The sequence below is a fragment of the Glycine max genome, chromosome 15, assembly GCF_000004515.6.
Source record: "Glycine max cultivar Williams 82 chromosome 15, Glycine_max_v4.0, whole genome shotgun sequence".
Classification (NCBI taxonomy): domain Eukaryota; kingdom Viridiplantae; phylum Streptophyta; class Magnoliopsida; order Fabales; family Fabaceae; genus Glycine; species Glycine max.
The window spans coordinates 16,820,912-16,844,792 of NC_038251.2; the positions used below are offsets into that span (position 1 = coordinate 16,820,912).

At 32.5% G+C, this 23,881-nt stretch overlaps 1 protein-coding gene, 1 long non-coding RNA gene and 1 other non-coding gene across 4 annotated transcripts; 2 read left to right on the forward strand and 1 right to left on the reverse strand.

Moving 5' to 3' along the window:
• Positions 1 to 425: 425 nt before the first annotated feature.
• MIR10410C (microRNA MIR10410c) lies at positions 426 to 500 on the reverse strand. Its single transcript, NR_161728.1, has one exon. It is a non-coding gene; the product is annotated as a microRNA MIR10410c (primary transcript).
• A 13,635-nt stretch (positions 501 to 14,135) lies between these two features.
• Positions 14,136 to 18,801, forward strand: LOC102662612 (uncharacterized). 2 transcript variants are annotated; one of them, XR_418398.3, is made up of 7 exons: positions 14,142 to 14,508; positions 16,546 to 16,600; positions 16,869 to 16,925; positions 17,062 to 17,202; positions 17,340 to 17,390; positions 17,479 to 17,574; positions 18,376 to 18,801. It is a non-coding gene; the product is annotated as an uncharacterized lncRNA (long non-coding RNA). The 2 variants fall into 2 exon arrangements; XR_418399.3 differs by lacking the exon at positions 16,546 to 16,600 and having other exon boundaries at positions 14,136 to 14,508.
• A 3,731-nt stretch (positions 18,802 to 22,532) lies between these two features.
• On the forward strand, positions 22,533 to 23,568 carry GER10 (germin-like protein). The gene has a single exon (NM_001254133.2). The coding sequence runs from the start codon at positions 22,583 to 22,585 to the stop codon at positions 23,222 to 23,224; it is 642 nt and encodes a 213-aa protein (NP_001241062.1). The 5' UTR covers positions 22,533 to 22,582; the 3' UTR covers positions 23,225 to 23,568.
• The last annotated feature ends 313 nt before the right edge of the window (positions 23,569 to 23,881 follow it).

Here is a 23,881-nt window from a genome sequence, read left to right on the forward strand (position 1 = left end):
GACCGAGAAGCTTGTTCCCTATCACACATTGCTGCAAAGATAGTGAAATATATGTTGCATGAGTGATTAGGAGTAGCAAGAAAAATTATAAAGTTGAAATTCATTAGAAAGATTCCAAACTTACAGAATTTTCAACTTTGGCAATTCTGCTAGAATTTTCATAATTTATAATAGATAATATTGTAATTATAAATACAACTTTTCATATTATGTAATTATATTTATTGATTATTAGTAACATATATAATATTGTAATTATAAATATTGATTTTAATATTATATAATAATATTTATTGATTATTAGTAATATTGATAATATTGTAAATATAAATATTGATTATTAATTAACCTAAAATTTAATTGTAGGTTATTCAACATTTAACATCAGTGCTGATGTAAGCACTGATGTAGAAATTACATATTTCTACATTGGTGCTTATGTCAGCAACGATGTGGAAACATGTAATTTCTACATCAGTGCTTACATCAACACCGATGTGAAAGCACGCATTTGTTACATTGTTCATGACGTCAGCAACATAGTAAATAATGATTTTTCAAAGACGGTGGTTTACTTAGGACCGATGTAGAAAACAACGTGTTTTTTACATCTGTGTATTGGCGACCGATGTCGAAACGTTTAATTTTCAACGACATCATATTCTACAACGGTCGAGCACCAATGTAGAATGACGTTTTCGACTGATGTCGAAATCGCATTTTGTAGTAGTGCAACGAGTTTTGCTGTATTGAAATACGTCTCTGCAACCAACAATGACACTAGCAAATGTCTTGTTTTTTAACATGGAAATTAATTAATCGACTCAGACAAATTTGTAGTCATATGTCCCCAATGTTTCCCCTCATCGAAGTACCCAATATTTTTTGGGTCACTAATCAAGCCATTTAGGTGCACTTGACTTATTCGCACGGATATCCCCAGAGATGTCGTCAGTGCATGCGTATCTGGTAAATATTCAATCAATCTATTACGTTATGAAATTTGATTCAAAGTAAAGTTTAATGAAGAAATAAAATAGATTTTCACCAACCAGCATGAGTGGTTATTTCAAATGTTTGCAGTTTGAGTTACCGCGAAGGAAACTTTGTGCAACATGGCGGAGGTAGAAGGAATGGGATGTGTCCTACCATACATTAGTTGTGTTGTTGTAGAAACTTATATTCAAGGGGTGTTTATCTGAAATGAGAGAGAAATGTTAATTTGCAGAGTAACATGCAAAACCCAAAGTTATCTCCCCTTCTACAATGGCATAGGCAATGGGTAAGACATGGTTAAATTCATCTTGTGTTGTAGCTACCAACAATGTAGCTATCAACAATGTGTCAGTGTACTTCCCGTAAAGCCATGTACCATCTACTTGTACTATGGGTTTGCGATATACAAACCTATTAATGCATAGACCATACAACACCTTTCAAACTAAGATTAATTATGTCATTTTCATGTTGAAATTGTTATTGTTATTACATTGCGTTATTTTAGTTTTATTACGTTCTGTTTATTATGTTTCAAATTCATTTTATTATTTTCAATTGTTATTTGAAAGTTTTAATTTCTTCAAAAGTCTTATATAAATTAAATATTATCAAACAAAGTCTATATCAATTAAGTCTTGTATAAATTAAATAATATAATAAAAATAATTATACTTAATAACATCATTTTCTTAAACAAATAAAAATTATTTTAATAAAAAACTATTTTTTATATAATATAATATTTAAATTATTTTAATAATTTAAATTAAAACATAAATTTTAAAAAAAAAATTAAAAAAGAAAATTAAAACCAACATTCATAAGTCGGGGTGGCAAATGACAACTTCTCAAAGAACCTCAAAAGTCATGTATTTTGAGAAATAGAATGCAAAGTAGTATATTTTAGGAATATTATGGAGAGAGAAGGTGTAAATGGGTAAAAAAAAACCCAATAATGATATTCTCTTTCGTAGCTAGTCTTTGGATCAAATCTAGTGAGCTAGATTTTAGCTACTCCTTTTGTGCAGTGGGAAATATGTCCTAGAGAGTGCATATTAAGCTGACAAGTGGCTATCTATTGGTTTGAGTCATTGGCATCGCATAGAGTTGAGAGGTTCGATGGGATGATAATGGTTGGATTTGGATAGTCTAGTTGTTGAGTGGCTCTTACCTATTGAAGTGTGGGGTGAAGAGTGATGATCTTGGGCTGGGGGGTGTTGATGGATAAGTATAATGTGGAGTGTTTTTGGGTGGCTAGGTGGGTTTTTTTTTTTCCAGCTTAAAGCTTCGAGTGTGTAGTTAGTTTATTGTATACTTCAAGCTTCAGGACCAGGAGGTGCATACCTTTTGATTTGTACTTGTTCTGTTCACTTTTTTGCGGGTTTGTACTTTGTATCTACCACAAAGGTTTTATTTGATGGTATCATGCTATCATGACACTACTTGTCCTTATATTATCAAAAAAATCACAGTTGATATAACTCTAAATAATTTTGTAAAAGTTAATAAATTTATTATAATCGATATTTTTTTATTAGATGACAATGTTGGTGTAACATTTTTTTCTCAAATCAAATTAACTCATTCTTTATCAAGTCGATTTCATTTGAATTTGATGAAAAATATATTATGCAATCAAACCATTATCTAACAAAACACATTTTTCTTTTAATTTTGAACTTTTTCACCTCGTAAAATCAAAGGCCTTTTCTTCCTACACCAAGTAGATTTCTTTTACACCCAACACTTTTTTGAATTTTTCAAAATTATCCTTGCTAGTAAACATACAGATTTGTAATCCATAAGAGACTTACGGATTCGTAATCCATATGTTATGTTCATACGAATTAACAATCTGTATATTCATACGAATAGGTAATTTGTATGTTCATACAGATTACGGATTGCCAATCCGGACTGCGAATCCGTGTGAGCCTTACGGAAAGGTATTTTTGAAATTTTTCTATCAATGCTTAGTGTAGATGAAAATGACTAGTGCAGGAAGTAAACACGAAAATCAAACCTATCAAACGACACAATTACCCTATTTCCCACATTTGTTTGTTCATAGGCCCAAGTCCTCCAAATTAATTAAGAGTACCTTCACGAAAAAAAAAGGAGTTAGGGCTTTGATTGTATTAATGTTACTAGGGTGATGCTAGGTGCACCCAGCATTTAACGTGAATGGGCGAAAATGCCCTTCATATAATTTTAAAAGTTGTACACCCATCAACCTTTATTCATGTGTTTCGTACGAGCATCTTCTTCCCTCTTCTTCCCTGTGTCGCAGTTTCATTTGCTTTCGCTGTGCCATTGGAGCTCCTTCTTCGTTGTTTCATTCGAGCTTCTTCTCCTCCGTTCATTGTCGACATTGAGGACCTGCAGCTTCGTTGTGTTGTTCCACTGTCGAGGTAAGCTTTTTCTCTCTGTTAATGGCTATCTTTTGCGTTTTTGGTATTGTGTTTTCGTACGCATCAACATGATCCATGTTAGTAATATGGTTTGTATTACTCATACGAATCAACTTGATCCGTATGACCTTTTTTAATTCAAATAAAAAAAATTAAAATAGGTATTTATGTTTTGAAAAATGTTTTTAAATAGGTAGTTTATTTATTAGTTTTGTTTTAAAAATAGGTATTATTTGTGTTTTAAAAAGTAATATGTATGATTGCATGGTGTTATGAAATAGTTATAAATTTTAATGGTAAATATATGAATTTTGTAGTTGTTTATGTTTATTTTATTTCAATGAAAAATAACCATATATTACTTAATTATGTAGTTGTTATTTTATTTATGAATTTTGTGTTTTAATTATGTAGTCATATATGCTGTTATGAAATAGTTATAAATGGTGTTATTTGATTTCAATGAAAAATAGTCATATATTATTTAATTATGTAGTTGTTACTTTAGTTATGAATTTTGTGTTTTCATTATGTAGTCATATATGTTCTTATGAAATAGTTATAAATGGTGTTATTTTATTTCAATGAAAAATAGTCATATATTATTTAATTATGTAGTTGTTACTTTAGTTATGAATTTTGTGTTTTCATTATGTAGTGATATATGCTCTTATGAAATAGTTATAAATGGTGTTATTTTATTTCAATGAAAAATAATCATATATTATTTAATTATGTAGTTGTTACTTAGTTATGAATTTTGCGTTTTAATTATGTAGTCATATATGCTGTTATGAAATAGTTATAAATGGTGTTATTTTATTTCAATGAAAAATAGTCATATATTATTTAATTATATAGTTTTTATTTTATTTATGAATTTTGTGTTTTAATTATGTAGTCATATATGTTGTTATGAAATAGTTTTAAATGGTGTTATTTTATTTCAATGAAAAATAGTCATATATTATTTGTAGTTATAAATTTTGTAGTTGTTTATGTTTATTTCAATAGTAAATATTGAATTTAACCAAAAAATGCATGTGTCAAAATTTGCAAATTATGGTTAGAACTAGAGGTCTAGGTCATGCCTTAGGCAGGGTCATAGGTAGAGCCCTGGGGAGAGAGGATCATCATCATTCAGATGATGTTCCCAAGCAGCGAAGGACTACAACATCCGCATATAAGTAATGGGAAGCTACCTCTGTTGCTGAGGATGATCATGTTGTGACTGAAGATGTACATGCACATGTTGAAAAAGCTGTTGATGATGCTGAGGGATTTCCAGGTGGCCGCGTGACCCATCAGTGTTGACTGACTATGGTGACCATGTTGCAGTCATCATATGGAATGGAGAGGTATTTAAAATTTTTAATTAAACTTATTTGTTAAGAATTTGTTATTATTTAAATTTGTCATGATTTTAATTATTATTTTTATAAGTTGTCGAATCATTTAATTTTTTTTGCAGGAACGTCCTGAATTGAAGCTATCCTCCCATGGAAGGAAGGTTCAGAAATTTGGGAAGTCTGCTCCTGAAATTGAAGGGCTAGTCGCTGCCACAGGATTAAGTTTTTTGATCGCATATTCAGTAGACACTGGCGATCGGGGACTTATATCCGCTTTTGTAGAGAGGTGGCATAAGGAAACTAGCAATTTCCATCTTCATGTTGGAGAGTAAACCATCACCCTGGATGATGTGACCTCTCTGCTTCATCTTCCTATTATAGGCGCATTCCACAGCTTCGAGACTCTGCATGTCGATGAAGCGGTCTTGATGTTGGTGGAGTTACTTGAAGTCTTCGGAGAAGAAGTTAGAGCTGAGACAACACAATGTCATGGGGCATACGTACGCCTATCGTGGCTACGAGATATTTATCAAAGTAAATGTGACACCGGACATTGGACTGTTGCAGCTCGTGCCTATCTGTTGCATTTGTTAGGTTGCATTCTTTTTGCTAACAAGAGTGCAACACATGTTCATGTTGTTTTTTTAGATGCTTTCCGAGACTTGAGTCAGAGTGGAAGCTACGCATAGGGAGCTGCCACCCTAGTTCATATGTATGATCATTTGAATGATGCTTGTAAGAGCGGCGATCGACAGCTTGCTGGTTACATCACCCTATTATAGGTAATTATTGTAATTTAATTGTTTTTAAAATGTTATTAATATGTTTTTAATATGTTAATTTGACATTGGTTTTATTTTGATCTAATCTTTGTAGTGTTGGATATATGAGCATTTTCCCTCTGTTGTTGAGTCTTTGAGTAATCCAGACTATGATGAGATGTCACCACGTGTCTGCCAGTGGATTGCTACGAAGGCTTCTTCGAAGTCATTACTAGCATCGACGTACCGGAAACGTCTAGATGGACTGACGATTGCTGATGTTTGATGGATGTCTTACGGTGACCACCGTGTAGTGCGGGATATTGATTTGATTTCATGCTTTTCAGATCATATACGATGGGGTCCCATTGTCGTCAGACACCGACCAGAGAGGGTGGTGCGGCAATTTGAATATGTTCAGACCATTCCTACACAGACTATGGGTTCAATGTTATCATTTGAAGATATTGACGACAGGTGGATGCATAACTCTGACTATCTTGCAGCAGTGGGGCAAATTTGTGGTGTATCAGGATAATGTGCATTAAATTACATGCAGTGGTTCTTCATGATTTCTCATCCATTCATGACACCGGCACAATCTGCTGATCCGGCCAGACATCCACCTGTGATGCAGGATGACACATATGTGGAGCCATATATTAAAAACATAGAGTTTTGATCAGGGTATGCAATTTTCCAAAGTTTACTCTTTAGAGTTACTTTACCACAAACATCAAGTTCCTCAAATCGCTTAGATAAGGTTTTGATCTCATCCTTTATGGTCACTTGGGGCTCAGATAACTCTTGGTCTGAAAAACTTAGTCTCCTCCAAAACATATGGATTGAATCTAGTGGGATGCTGCCAAGAACATATTTAGATAGCTCACATGCACAAGGAAGACCATGCGCAATTCTCATGACACAACCACAATGAGAAGGATTCTTTCTAGCATAATGTACACGCTCATACTCAGCAGCAATCTGATTTAAAGCATACCTTAAAACCATGCCAAGAAGCCTCTTGTATAAGGTAACTTTAAAAATATGTTCAACCACATGTGTACTTGTTTCAAAGGATGCTTTAATTTTAGTGTGTTGTAGCGTGATCATGTTGTTCATGGCATTCCAAACACTACATAAGTATCTAAGGCTATTCTGTAATACTCTTTTTAAAGCCTAATGAGCAAATTCAACCCTACATTTGAAATACTAAAAAAAAAATAAACAAATACAATAATTAAAATCCATCAATTCATCAACCCTAATAGAAAAAATTGAACATTTTCATACCTGTTTGTTGTTGTGTTTCCTAAGTGCATCACCTTATTCGTCTAGGCTGTAACAAAATTTTCTTTGTGGGGGATTATCTATGTTTCGTTAACATAGTCAACAAACATTGGTCAGGGTGAACAAACAATTTCAAACTTCTTAAGGCAATCATCGAACTGATGTTCCGAACGACAATCAACCAAACTTCCCCAGGCATCCATCACATACTCCTAAGCATTTTTTTGACCAATAAGGGATTTACATTTTGTCTTGACATTCTTGTCGATGTGAAACCTGCACAACAATTTTGTACACTTAGAGAATACAGTTTTCACTGCATTCATCAATGCTAAGTCTCTGTCAGTCACAATAACTCCAGGGAGGGCATCACGTCTTAGAAAAAAACCTCAAAATCGTTCTAAAGCCCATACCACATTATTAACACGTTCACCCTCCAGATATGCAAAACCAGCAGAGAATGTCATCCCCGTTGGTGTCACACCAACAGAGTCAAGTAGTGGGAGTCTGTACCTGTTTGTTTTGTAGGTACTATCTATCAAAAACACCAAATTACATGCATTACATAACTTCACTGCATCAGGGTGACACCAAAAGATATCATGTACCACATTTTCATTCTTTAATCTATGCCAATGAATATATTGATCTCATTCAAAAAGCTTCATTAGATGTTGCATTTTAGTATCACTTCCTCTAATGGAAGAACAGTATGCACTTCTTGCATTGTATATTTGTTTGATTGTTGTACAACTATTGACATTGTGCTCCTTCAACGTTAGTAGAATGTTTCTTGGTTTGACCATTGACTTTGTCATATCAACAATAATTATCTTTTCATCCTTAGTCAATCGTCCAACGTATGGATGTCTAACTAATGACTTCGCCAATTCATGATTATGACTCCCACACATCAACTTCACCATCCAACCTTACCCTCCAACCACTGGTTTCCCATGAAGCTTGAAGGGACACTCACATTTCCTACTCCCAGTATCTCTTCTAACAAAATCTTTTTTCCTAGACCTATACTGATCACTACTTTCACAACCAATTAACACAAATGAAGTCTTTCCTCTAATACCAGTGTTTGTGTCTGACCTCATAATCACTGCCACATATCCGTTTTCATGAGCAACTGATCGAGCCCACTACAAAACATCATCTCGGGTAGCAAACACCTACAACGCAACCCACACAATTTTAGTCTTCAAAGGGACATTCATTTTATCAATTTAATAATAATAATGAAGATTATTACCTGAGAAGTATTGAACGCATTCGAACAATTAACATATTGTTCATTCACATCACATTCTTCTTTATTTTCATCATCCATATCAACTTCTTCAGACATTATACCATCATGCATCCATTGATCTTCGTCCATCTTAACAACAAATCAAAAATTTCCACATGACAAACATACAACACCTAACCGCACTATACATATAATATCATACAAAACTCTACATAATTTTTTACTGCATACCATTTTATAAACATTATAATTCATAACCATATATATTAAAAACCAAAAACCCTATATCAATCTACATACGAATTATTTCAAATACACATATAAAAAAATAATTTTTTTTTACAAATTTACATACAAACATATGAATAATTAAAATAAAATAAAACTTCAAACAATTTTTACAAATTTCAAAATTTGTATACCATACGGATCAAGTTGATCCGTATGATTTATACGAATCAACTTGATTTTTATAAACATTATGAATCAACTTGATTCGTATGTTGAAATTAAACATACGGATCAACTCACTCAAGCAGCAACACAACTCGCGTACTTGGTGTACCTCTGACGATGAACCAACAACCGCAACAACCACCACCCACCGATAACACTTTCACCTCCACCCAAGTGGCACCTCACTCAACGACAAAAACCAACAGAGCACAAAGTGGAGCACAAATGCCACAAACCAATAAAAACAACTTAAAAAAGGTAAAAACAACTTAAAAAGGAAGAAGAAGACTCACAGGGGTAATTTTGGAATTACAAAAAATGCTAGGTGCACAAACAATAATGCTAGTGCACCTAGCATCACCCATGCTACTGGCTTGTAGTCATTTGATCTACATATACATGTAGAAGGAAATTACTTAACATCCCCCATTTATTGCTTGCTACACCCCCAAAATTAGTATTACAAATTGTTCAATCCACAATGCATTTATTCCTATTATGGATTGCACAATCCATAATGACATAATGCATTTGTTTGTATTACAAATTGAAAAACTTGTAATACAAAGAAATGCATTATGGATTGAGCAATTCGTAATAGAAACAAATATATTACAAATTGCTCAATCTGTAACATACATCATTTTTTGCTTCTACATTGTTTTTGACCTTGACTAGTACCTCTCCAAGTTCCTTGGATTTAAGTCAATGGTCAACCTCCACCATTCTCCACAAAGCCAAGGACATTGCCGAGAACAACCTTGGGTCACATGCTCTCACTTTGTGTGTTGAGACCATGCTTCCACTTTGTGATGGTGGTGCCCACAATGAAGGGAAAGACCAAGAGAATAAGAGAGTGAGTGAGATGAAAAGGATAAGATGGACACTTTACAAATTTTGGAGACACATAAGCACAAAATGGGATGTATTAAGTAATTAGCCATATAGAAACTTACAAAAATTTGAGACTTAGGCGGGCCTCCTACTAGGCAAATAGATATAAAAGTTAAATGTCTTTCTTTATTATGCTTATGATGGTTTTACGGTTAAATTATTAAAGTTCCTGAACTATTTTGAGAGTTCTTAAATAGGAATTTAGACTATTTTTTTTAATTGAATTCCTAAATTAGAAAAGTAGGTCATTGAATTATTTTTTTATAGCTTGAAATTGTTAAAAAAAAATTAACAATTTGTGATGATTTTAAAAACTTTAGGACTCAACTAAAAAAATTAAGTGATGGACTCAATAAAAAATAGATTTAGACACCTATTTGAAAATTTCTAAACTATTGAAAGATCTACATACTAGTTTAACCTATTTTTAACCATTACAAACACTTGTAAATGCATGACTATATATATATATTAATATTAGGGAGAACCATCATTTTCTTACTTTTGTTGGTCCTCGGAATGGTTGAAGCTAAGGGATGATGCATCAAGTGAATCCAAGTATGGTGGGTTGTGGTGGAAATATTTTTTGTGTAGGGATATTTTTTTAAAATTAACTTTATATAAAAATTTTAAAAATGAAAATTGTATCCACTGAGTTTTTTTTATAAAAGCATCCAAACTATAATAAAAAGAAAATTCTAGAGTCCCTTTAATTACTTTAAGCAGTGTTTAGATTGATGAAAATAGATAAAATTAGGTAATATATCAGGATAAAAAAAGTACTGGATAATGTGACTTTTTTTTATGTTGGGCCTTTTATTGCCGGCATATGCTGGAAAAAAATCCAACAAATAACTTTCTTATTAATATATACACGATTATTTTTATAATATCTTCTTTAAAACTTTATATATATATATATATATATATATATATATATATATATATATATATATATTCTAACAAGAAAGAAAAACTAAAAAAAGCATACACAAAGTAACTCCTATCATTTTACCATCATTAGCGTCATTTAAAAGTACAAAGATGAGAATAGTTTGAATATCAATGGATCCAGAACACAATCTAAGACATTAAAATAAGAGATACTAGTTTGAAAGGATAAATTAAAAAAAAAATAGTTCCTACATAGGCAAAAAGACATTCTCATGATCTATCCCTGCATCCACAAAAAGTCATTGTAAAGCAAATTGTATCCTGCATCAACAAAAAGCCATTGTATCAGTAATGACTAGTATATTTTTCATATATTCAAGGGTTTTCAAACCTACAACATAATTAACCATCAGAAAAAATAAATTAAACAGGCTTATATTCAACTAACTTTTTGTATAGGATCAAAACTAAATGAAATTACTGACTAGTATAGAGTTTTCATCCTACTAAGTACAAATTAGAATATATAATATATTAAATTAAATAAGTGTGTATATATATATATATATACACTGTACATATAGTCATGTCTTTGATTTGATAAGACAAAGAAATCTGTTAGCATGGTTCAAATTTTGAACTAGCATGCAACAACAATACTATGGCATATGTTATACATATAACAATATAAGATTCTAGAGTGATAAATTAAGGCAAACTGATGAAGGAAATAGAAAACAAGGCATATCTTACCCCAAACAAGAAACAACAGTTAGAAAGAAATAAAGAAATGCCACCATATGAAGAATAGAGGTGAAAGAAACAGAATCCAAGACAAAAAAAGGTATATAATATAGTTTGAAACAAAGTCAAAAGAAAACAAGCTGCAGCAGGCAATCTGATTCCTAACATCAATTCCCCAAGGGACTCCAGTTCTAGTGGACCCTAACATTGTGCCTCTGGTTACTTGCAACCTTAAATAAGACTAAAACAGAACTCACAAATCAGACTTCAATAACAGAGTGCATGAAAACTAGTATGCACCCAGAAAAACAGCCAGTTAGCCATAACCAGCAAGTTGTCTCATACAAGTTGACCTAAAGTCACTTGCAAACTCCAGCAACCATCCCGGGTCACTTGAACAAAAGAATTAGATTAATGACCAACAGAAAACACAGTTTTGAAGAGTTAAACAAAGCAAAAAAGATAGATCCTCATCAAGAAGGATGATACAGATCTAACACCATGTTGGAATTATAGGTTAAGAGTTAAAAGACAAAGACTGAAAAAGAGCTAATAGTAACCAACCAAAAAGCTGCATTAAGTTCTATCTGGCTTTCTGAAACTGCAATAGTTACATACAGTTTTATAATTTATATTTCCTCCTGTCAAGTTTCAAGTTAACTTAAATTGTTATATTTTAAAATTGTTATTATAACAAAATGCATGTAATGAATGTTTGTAAAAGAATACATAAAATAGGAATGGAAAATAGCAAAATATAGTGGCATGATAATAGCTTTTGGGTACACACTCAGTGCCTAAGATATATAGTGGCATACCTACAGTTTATGCTTGAGAAATTTTTAGTGTACTTGGTGTATAATGTGTAGTATGAACTAAAATTATCAACCTTCATATTCCTCATGTTAAATCTTTCATCAGGAATGGGAACTATTGATTTTGACAACAATCTAGTATCTAGAAGCTAGGAACTAAAAATTTGGGACTTTTATAGTTGAAGGCCCTTATATTTTTAGGTTTCTAACACAGAAACAAAGATCTCACATCTGATATACTAAGTGCAAGTCATAAACATAATAAAGTGTACTGCCAAAAGGAATCAAAAGGAATAATCAGTCAACCAAAATAAGAAATTATAATTACAAAACATAATTACCTCGTAAATATGAGCAGTGCTATTTCTTTCCATTAAACTTGGCCTATGGTCATCATTATGAGGGACAAAAGTTTGATCCTTTTCTATTAGATCAGCCTCATTGTTATTAGTAACATGTGGGCAAGGTACATCTGCATCTCTACTTTCAATCGATGCCTCCTCATTCACTTCCAATGAATTAACTAGAGAATCCTCAACCAACTTTTGCAACTCCACAGAATCGCATTCCCTAACCTTAATAGTTGTTGAAGGATGCACTTCCTCGGCAGAAGTTTGATCCTTTTCCATCAGATCAGCCTCTCATTGTTATTAATAACATGTGGGCAAGGTACTTCTACATCTCTATTTTCAATTGGTGCCTCCTCTTTCACTTTCAACGAATTAAGTAAAGAATCCTTAGCCAAATTTTGCAACTCCATAGAACCGCATTACCTAACCTTCTGAACCTCAACATCTGTTGAAGAAGGCACTTCCTCAGCAGCACCAGTGCACTTCTCAATTTCTGTTGGACACACTAAAATTATTAAGAGTTTACTCAATATAACATTCTTTTATTCGAAGCAAAAGCTTCCCTAGAGTTACTTAAACTCATAATCAATTTTAGACTAGAATCAATTCAAACATGTCAAAATGTAGCTAAATCTATTTCAACATGAAACCACCAAACACATCACTTAAAATAATTGTTACAATCAAGGAATTCATCACACCTGGTTGTTTATGATTAGATGCTATAAAGCACAGATTCCGACCAAACATCATACAAGACTCAAACATGGACACAGATACTCTAATGTCTAAAATATAAGACACATACCCACACAAAGATTCTAATTAATAAAATATGAGCAACACAAAATATAATTGATGGTATATTTATCTTTTTAAATCAATCTTATATATTTTTCAAGTATATTAGTTGTGTAAATATGACATCTTTAAGTGTTCAAACAAATAAAAAATAATTTTTAAATCAAACGCCTAATAAGAAGTGTCGGGATGTGTTTGTGTCGGAATTGTATTTGAAACGACAATACTTCAAACAAGAGAGGTATTAGTGCTTCATAGATTAGATGTCACATATTTTGTTCTAAGTAATTTTAAAGCATACATATTTTCTTTTTTAGAAAATAAGGGGAGTGTTAAAATAGAAAAGGTTCAAAATTAAGAAAAAGAAATAAAAAAAAGTTTAGAGGAAAAGGGTTGAAATAAAGAAATAACTTGATGAAAAGAGAGGCTTTCCAAACCTTGCAAATGACATTTCATGTCAAGAATAAAGGAAAAAAAAAGTTGGATTTTTTTTTAGTTAGAAACAGAAAGAGAACAATTTTAATAGAAGAAAAATCGATTACACTTCATGATTAATATTTGCACTGTGAAACATAATAATTTAGTGAAAGATGCAAGAATTAGGGTTGGTAAATTAGTGGTTTTGAGTTCCAAGGGCATTGATGCTTGAAAGTGAGAGGAGCTTATGGTTGATGAGTGCAATGGGTTCTAGGGGTCTAATTGGTGGTGATTTAGGAGTATTGTCCGATTGTAGGGCTAGTGAATTGCTAGGGTTTGATAATTATGTGCAATTTTGGCCATTACATTTGCAATATGTGAAGTGTGTAATATTGAGTCTCAGGTTTTGTACATGTAACATTAAAGTTTAAATTCCTCTTAGTCTGTTCACTACTAAAAAAATTGTATTTTACGATGTATATTCTAAGACAGTTATGCAGAACCGTCTTAGAATGTCACGCGATGACAATTTTATAAATAAATACAACCATTCTATGACGGTTTTGTAAAAATCGTCTTAGAAGATTGTCATTCTAAAACAATTTTGTAAAAATCGTCTTAGAAGATTTTTGCAAGATTGTCTTAAAAGATTTTTTGTTGTTTTTAATATTTAATGTCTCTCTTTACTCTCTCGCGCTCTCTAATTCTCACTCTCCCTCTTCCTCTTCGACTTCTCCTCTAGAATTTCCAAAATGGAGTAGTCGCACCAGCCACCACCACTTCCACCTAGCGACAGCGGCGATGGACGACACCAGTCAATGCCTCCTCACTAAGAGGCTCGGCAACGGCACCCTCTTCTCCTTTGACCACCTTCCCACGGTGTAGTTTCATGACCCCTTTGAAGGCTTCGTCATAGGGTTCGGAAACAGCATCAAGGTCATTGAATGCGGAAGAGGAAATAGATCGCATCTCGTTTTGGAGCAGTTGGATAAGGTCACGCAATAGAGACAGAGGAGGATGATAAAAAAATAGAGAATCTGCTGCTAGGTCTAGGGAACACAAATAGGTATATTATATACTTATATACACACTAATCTCATTATGATTTGTGTGTTGGTGTTGGTGTATTTGACTTTTTTTTGTTGATTATGATGTGAATTTCGCTATTTAGTCAGCAATCAGCATTCGATTTTGACCATTTTGCTTGGCGAGAAGTCGGAGCTCCCCTGTGGTAAAATGAGGATAAAGGCAATCTATCAATGTCTATGATCAAAAGGAAATACAAGGGTGGCAATTTTAGAGATCCCTAAAGAAGCAATTTTCTGAACTTAAAATGATGTCAAAAGGCAAAGCCAAATTTCTTTGAAAACAAATTTAAGATCCCTTCATTTGTAGGATTAAACTACATAGACAAAAAGGTCTTGAGTTTAATGTTGCTAATGCTCATGGCATATATATGTGCACTTAGCTCTCATAATTTACATAACCTAGATTATGTCTCTGCATTAAACCCATCATGGAGTTCACCAGGCCACCAGTTGTAGGTGTCATCATACTTGGAACTATGGAGAAAAGCTTAGCAATTTTGAGAATAGTACATTATAGCATTAAATCATGTTTATGAACAAAAGCAGATAATAAATTGTTTTTAAATAAAATAATCCCTGCACACACAAAAGAAAAAAGAAAAGAAAACATTGTGCTTTGTAGAAGTGCTAAAACCATAGGAAAATATAAAGAAGCTAGGACTAAGAAAATGAAAGCCAAAGTACCAAAGTTTTGTGTTATAACCTAATATTTCTTTATCCTTCATTTACTATTTGCCATTTAAGTAAAACTTTTGAAATATGAGGATTATTTTTAACACTACACTTTACAGAGGCAGTAATTTTGTAGTACAAGGTTTTGTCTTGTGCTCAAAGGATTACAGAGGGGTGGTTGTAATATTGTAAAGACCATACCCAGTCATAATTATTTATGGTAAATTGATAACAATAAGTATTAGTATATGGTAAGCCATATTTTATTTAATTATACACTTCCAGTTTCCATATTTCCTTTAATAGTATTGGAGTCCTAATCCTAAAAGGATTATAACTTATTCAGTTATTCCTACTTAAGGCAGAATAAAATATAGGTCTATTCAAGACATAACAATACTTTTTTTTTTCCAGAGAATGAATAGCAACGTAATGCAATCCTAATGATTATTTATTTCAATCAAACTCTTATCCTACATGCAAATCCTATGATTCTAGCTTTGGTGTCATGGTTTATTTTCTTCTGCTTCAAATTTTCATTTTCATCAAATTTCATTGGTTTGCATCATAAAAAAGGTGTCCCCTTAAATCCTATTGATTATGGTGTGATTTTTTTTTGTTGGTGTACTTGGCTTACCAAGTGGAATTGGAGTCCTTGGCGGTGAAACTAGAGGAGGAAAATGACAAGCTCTTGAAGGAAAAAGTGTTTCTAATATGTTTTTTTTTTTTTTTGTCCATAGGATAATACTTTCATAAGTCATGGCCATGCTGCTTGTTTATTTTTTGTCTGAGTGGTTCTGCATTTGCCTTGGTGTTTGCTAGTAATGTACAACTTGCATTATTGCAGTGAATGAGATTAGATAGTATGAAACTAGCCACCATTTGTAAAAACATGTGTTATGTATACAACTACTCATTATGAAGGGATTTTCCATTTCTATACTATCAAAAAATATTCTCTTACTTACACTAAATATTTAAATGGAGTTTTTTATAGGATAAATTGTACTTCTTATTCACAATTTGGCTATGAAGAAATATTTGATAATCTGAAAGTTTGTATATATTTTATCTTATCACTATTAAATATTTTGATGATTTGTAGCTTAAATTGATTTGTCCTTAACCATAAACTTAGGTTCATTTCATTTGTAACCTTGTTGGATTCTTGCTATTATATCCATATCAATTGATTGGTGCAGTCAATAGTTTGCCTATCTTATTTTTGGGGTTAAATCACATTTTTCCTGCCATTATTATTGTCCCTAACTTGAATTGAAGTCATAAAAATATCACTTTCATACTTATACTCTGATGGCATATTGACATGTACATTACTATAGGTTGGCCTCAAACCAAGTGGATTTTTTTTCCTGAAGGAGAATATTGATAGATCCGGTACTTTCATCTTTGTTGCATTTCTGTCTTTCTAATCATACCGAATGATTTATTTCCTGCATTTTATTAAACTAATAGAATTAGTTCAGACAACTTTTCTGATACCTGTATCTCAAACCTATATGTCTGCCAAATGTTTATATGTATTCTTCCAACTTTTAGCTTCTTAGTGAAACCAACCTATATGCTCCATATATATTCAAATTCAATTCATTCTTAAAAATGGTAACTATTTCTGACTTTGATATTATTCTTATGTATATTCCAGGTGGATCCTCTTACACACCAAGTGAAGCTATGTGATTTTGGAAGTGCAAAAGTTCTAGTATGTTGACCTCCTATATTTTTGGAGTTTTTGTCATGTTCTATATGATTTCAACTTATATTTTAGTGAGAGTGAGACTACTAACCATCTTACAATATCCAGGATCATTTACTAACCTTCAATTTTGTCTCATCAGGTCGAAGGTGAAGCAAATATATCATACATATGTTCACGATTCTATTGAGCACCAAAACTTATATTTGGAGCCATAGAGTATACAAGTTTGATTGATATTTCGTCAGTTGGTTGTGTTCTTGCTTAACTTCTTTTGGGCCAGGTTTGTGTCATTGATTTGTTTTCATTAATTATTGTTACTACAATACTATAATGTATAAATTTGCCACGAAATGATGTAAATGTTTTCTTGATTATATGCCACCCATGTGTTATCTAAAACAATTTAAATATTTGCAGCCATTATTCCCTAGCAAAAATGCAGTAGACCAGCTTGTACATATTATAAAGGTACAATTGGTGTTAACATGCATTGCATGTTCCTTAGTCATGTCATCCTTGTCATTATAAGTCACATTTGTAAAATTTTGTATTGCAGGTGCTTGGCACACCCACCCAAGAGGAAGTATGTTGTATGAATCCCAATTACAATGACTTTAGGTTTCCACAGATAAAAGCACACCCATGGCACAAGGTCTATAATTTTATCTCCTTCAGACAGTTGGTTTTTCAGATGATAAAAAATGTGATTAACAAAAAAAATATTCATGCGCATTCTTTATGTGATGCTTCACTAGCTATGCATCTACATACTATATGTGTCCCGGTATATGCTTAATGTTATGTTAGTTTGGGTCTAACGAAGAACACCCAAATTCATAAGACCTAACTTGTTTAAGGTCTTTATTATTACCCTTTGGAATTGAATTTGTTTAAAAAGATTGCACATGAGAAAGTTAGACTAGCTAGCTAGGTATAAAGTGGGTTTATAAAAAAGTATGAGTTTAATTAAAGTAACACTTTTTTCTACATGAAAATCCAGTTAAGGCACGGAATAATTGAAGAGCTAGCACATAGATATAGCAATGCATTAGCTCCGAAGGGAATCCGCAAATTGCTATAGTCCAGTGGATCAGTAAATGCCATAGAAAAGAGACAACTCTTTGCCATTATGATCCTCTAGATTTGCTTGTTTATTCTGCCAACCCATGAATCACTATTTTTATATCACGAAGAAATGCTTATCCGATTCATGTAAGTGAAGATAACTTGTCACGGATAATGACTAAATTAAATTACAATAATTTATCTATTTACTTTTTGTTTTAAGAATTTTTGTATCTATTTACTTTCCCTGGCCCCACTCATGAAATTCTGACAACTTGTCTATATTTTAAAAATACCCTTAATTTTTTCACTTTAGTCAACCTTTCTATATTTTAAAAATACCCTTAATTTTTTCACCATAATTTAATTGTTATCTCTACCTTTGCAGAATTCTGAAAATGATGCATACAATTGGTTCTCATTCTCAAGAGAATAGAACGACTCCATCTGTTGTTGCTGCTTGCATGGCACCCTTGCTCTTACAACCTCTACTAGCTAGAGAATGTGAACTCGAGGATGAATTTGATGCCTGTGGTGATAGTTCGGCCCAGCTTCTTGCTTCTACTAATAATGCTCAAGCAATTATTACAACTTTGTTAGAGGAGTACGAGAATATATCTGATGTAAGAAACTCTCAATCAATTTGTATTCTTTTGATTAATTGCTTTCTGGTTTGTGTATGCTTACAATTAGGAAAAGTAACTTAAGTTGTTGCATAACCTTCATTTAGGTTTTGTTTAGCTTGAGGTATCATGATTACTCTCGAGCTCACCCCTTTTTTGTCCTTATATGAGATTCTCTTGCTTGTATCGAAGATGCAAACTTACTATGAAGTTTTGCCGTGGGATTTTGATTTTAATCTGTTAACTCGTTGGAAAATATATCAAATGTTCAAATAATAAAGACTCGAAAGTTCGAGTGTCGATTTTTACAGGGACTTTATTTTGTATTTGTATTGGATAATTTTCAATTTATAAGAGAAAAAGATAAGATGAAGTATAAAAGATAACTTTAAAAAAATATAAAATAATAACTATTAATAGAAAATAAAAGAAATAATAGGGAATTCAATGAAATGAGAATGTTAGGACCTAACATACCTTATTTGCCTAAGATGTATTATTTGTGATTTTTCTCTACCAATCAGGTAAATTTATCCTATCCACATTTATTAGAATACTTACCCCTGATGTCTCAGGATGACAAACCTATTTTACCTATTTATCTCTCTCAGATGTCTTTGCAAAGAGTCAATAGATAAAATACATGAAGTTCTAATTTTAGATGTTTGCTTTGATGCATGGACATAATGCAATCATTCTATGTCTAACAATGATTTTATTAAGATATAATTTCCTTTTAGTTCTATTAGAAATTATCTTCTATCGAGCGACTAATTTCTAAAACAGATGCATGTAAAATCTTCCTTGTTTTTCTATTAAGAATTACCCTTGTTGAGCACGAAAGAAAACACATGTTTGCATTGAAACATGAAGTGTACAATACATCTTTTGGCTTTTTATGTATGTCAGGCCCTAACTAAGGGTTTAGTCTCTCATAGTCATAAGAGGCATTACACTAAAAAATGGGTATATGAACTGATGAGGAGAAGAGCTGGAAAAAGGGAATAAAAAATGATGAAAAAGAAGAAAGAATTCTCTAAGGGAGAGTTCTCACAATTTATGTGTATATTAGAGTGCTCTGAGACTCGGTGTGTCTTTCCTCCTTGACTTGACTCTCTTTGTATAACTGCTGGGGTGGACTTGGGCTTGACTCTCATTTTATAGTTGCTGGAGTAGACTTGCGTTTGATGCAAAAAATCTTACTTATTTATATTTTTTATATCTTCTGAATCTTTTTTACTTTTAATTCTTCATTTTCATATCTGCAAGTCATAAATAAGAAAAATATTAATTTCTAACATTTAAGTCAAAAATAACTGCTAACATAATACAACTTTTACGAATTTTAAATCACCCAAAAATATATTTAAACCCTCACAAATCATAATGTTAGAAACGAATTATCTAGCTAGTTAATTTTGTTGGTACGTATTACCTATTGTGGAAAGTATAAACAATAAATATATCAATTTAAAAGTGCATATACTAATACCACTTACCAAAAACACAATTTTTTCCATGTTGAAATTTGAAAACTTACCATATGGATTCAGAAAGCTTACAAATTAGGAAAGCACATGGCAGCTTTGTACATATATATTTTGATCAATACATATATCTCAATCACATTCTGCGTCTTTTTCTAGAGAAGTCGGTTTCAGCTTCAAAAATATCTAGGAATCCAAGAGTTGTGCAATGAGAAACTCTGATTACTTTTGGTAACACCTCAGAGAAAAACAATATAAACACCAACATTATGGCAAAGATAGTGACATCAATGACACACCCTTTTTGGCTCTAAACGGAATGAATGGCCACTACTGATGGGTCAATGAAAATCTTATCCTTTGCTGCAGAGTGAACATCCAACAGAATTTGAATGTTATAGAGAGGAACCAATGGTAATTAAGTGCCAGAAGCATAATACAGAATATATCCTCGTTCATGTCAAGAGAAAAAAATTATTGAGACCCATTTTATGGTCTCACTCATAGTACAGTAAAAATAAGGTTCCGTAAAAGATGGGGAATTTAAGAAGACCACAAGAATATGTGCTCATGCAGTCATGTTTTTTATATATAAGTCAGTGTGTGACTTGCATAGAGGGGTCCTTCTAGCTGTCTAAAACGTCTTCTTATGCCCGTCATTTCTTGACCATGCCATGTGATTTGTGCATGGACCACGATCCTCATCGATCTTCTTTACCATTTCTCCCTGAAATTAATTCCATGAAGAATTTTACTGGATTATACACAGGCTCGTGTTAATTGCCAAGTGCACAATCATGCTCTTTTGTGTATTGTGGAAAACTATGATGCACCAATCTTTTTTATTTGTTTTTCATGGATATGTATATGATACTTATCTAATATCTAATATTGGTAGTCTTGGATACTTCATCCATGTATATTTGAAAAGTATATAAGTTTTTTTTTAAAAAAAAAAGCTATAAAAATCTAATAATATAGTATGAGACATATAAACATTGTCCATTCTTTTGATGAACCCAAATTACATGGAAATTCTTCTCTTTATACCGATGATCTAAAGAAAGAATGAGATTGATATTATTATATTGTTTGTAGAGAATTTATAGGAAAAAATTTATAATGACAATGATTTATATTTTTTATTTGTTTTTAGTAATGTCCAATAAATATGATTTTACAAGTTTATATATATAGGCATATTATATGAGAATAATATTATTATAAAAGAATGAGAATGATTAAATTAAACAACTTAGATTTAAACACCATTAAAATTCCAATTAATTAAAACTTACGTAACTTGTTTTACTTAAAAATCTTATTTGTTTACCGCATCAGGACTCTACTCTACTGCACCTACACCTGCACCTAATTTCCTCAAGACACGTCTTAAAAAATTGACGGACAAAAATATTAGAATTAAAAATTGTTAACTTTTTGTTCTAAGAACTAAAAGTCTAAAAGTAAAAACTTAAAGAAAGTTTCCATACTAAAATCATAATTAACACTAAATAGTACACTGCTAGCATCTTAGAGTTTATCCAGTCGATAATATATGGTTAATTTCAAGAATCACGGTTACACACTAGAATGACGCGCGGGATACTCCAAAGAAACGATATTTTCTTTCAGAGTACGACAAGATACGCAGAAGATCCTGCTTTTCTCATCCCTTCAAACCAAAAGACACTTCTTGTTGTTATCAGGGAAGAAAAAAGTTGACAATCACGGGCACAAACTTAGCTCAAAATCTGTCGTTTCCACGTACAGCACAGGGTAACAAAATTTATCCACACATGTTTAACCATATTGAAACGACTCCGAAAGACAATGGTGAATATAGTGTCTTAGAAGTTAGAATGTTCCGTTAGATGGTTTCACTTAAAAACCCTCTTAAAAACTTATCTTTTTAAGATAATTGTTATTTCAAAATCATTTTTAAATATTATTTTTTTAAGACATTTTTTCAAGAAATCAATATTAATATATCTTATTCTAAGACAATTAAGAAACTATAGTAAAAAATGTATTACATTTTTTATAACATTAATTATAAAAACGATTAAAAATCATCATTAGGATGTTATTTTAACCTACTATTAGGTGATCCTTAGAGCACCAATATAAGTTCATAGTCCCAATAATTTTCTCCCTAACATACAATCAACTGTTATTAATTATTAAATACTTCTAATCTTCTTACTCCATCCTCATCTTCCTAACAATTCTCTTGATACTTATCATAAAAGATAATATGAGAATTTGTAAGAGCATAAAATAAAAAGATATAACATTATTGATAATTGTTATCTTTTAAATTAAAAACTCAAATATGTCTCACAAATTGTTAGGCATCATAGTTAAACATGTGGTAGTTTCTCATACCCACCCTCCCACTCACATATATAATAGAACTAAACCCACACCTTAGTGATAAATTGAAGTATAGATTGAACACACACATAGAAACCCAACAACAAGAATGAAGAAGATGATTCTAACCCTCTTCTTCAATATCATTTTATCTCTCCTCTCCCTCTCCCACGCCTCCGTGGTGGATTTCTGCGTAGCAGACTACACAGGCCCCAATGGCCCCGCAGGGTACTCATGCAAGAGCCCAGCAAAGGTCACGGTGGACGACTTCGTCTACTCCGGCCTTGGCACCGCCGGCAACACCTCAAACATCATCAAAGCCGCGGTGACGCCGGCGTTCGACGCGCAATTCCCCGGCGTCAACGGGCTTGGAATCTCCATTGCACGCCTAGACCTAGCAGCCGGTGGAGTCATCCCTCTTCACACGCACCCTGGTGCCTCAGAGCTGCTGGTGGTTGTGCAGGGAACAATCTGCACCGGCTTCGTTGCTTCGGACAACACTGTGTACCTCAAAACCCTAAAAAAGGGTGATGTCATGGTGTACCCTCAGGGCTTGTTGCACTTCCAGATCAACGATGGAGAGTCTCAGGCTTTGGCTTTTGTGAGCTTCAGCAGTGCTAACCCTGGCCTCCAGATTCTGGACTTTTCTTTGTTCAAGAGTGATTTCCCCACTGAGCTTATCACGCAAACCACTTTCATTGATGCTGCAGTTGTCAAGAAGCTCAAGGGTGTTCTTGGAGGGTCAGGTTAATTAAATATAATTAACGCGTGTTGATGTGTTTTTAATTAAACGGAGTTGTTCATTCAAAACACAAGAGTCTAGAGTGTGTTGTGTTGTGTCATTTTTGTTAAATTTGTTTGTTTTGGTTTTGTACTGTTTTGGATTTAGCAGCATGCATGTAATTTGTAAAAGTATGAAGGTATGGGTTTCTTCTTCGATCTTTAGCAGATTGTCTTTGTTAAACGAACCAGTGATCTGGTTTTGGTTATATTGTTTCTAGTTGTTAAGTAATTAAGTTGCTTTTACAGGCTGATAACTACTTACTTCAGAAATTTATGCTACAAGATGAATAAATGTGTGGTTTTTTCTGGTTCGTCTGATTTTTTTTTTTTTTTTTTTTGGTGGTGTGAGTATATCTCATAAAAATGTTGTCTGAAAAAAGGAAAAGTGCGATATAGTTGCGAATGTGATACTTCAAGTGGAGCGAATGTTTAGCTTATATCAATTTCTGTAACATCTGCTCGCGAATTTTCAACTCACAGAAGTAGTAATCTATTTTTTTTTTTTCAGGTTAAAATATGTTTTAAGATGGAGTGAGTAACTTATAAAAAGTCTTAATTTGATATTTAAAAATATATAAATTTTAATGAATTGTTTTTTTAAGATTGAATTTGATGAATTTTATTT

Bases quoted from the DNA above. Each gene is read 5' to 3' on its own strand.
- GER10 (NM_001254133.2), top strand. From the start codon at position 22,583: ATGAAGAAGATGATTCTAACCCTCTTCTTCAATATCATTTTATCTCTC.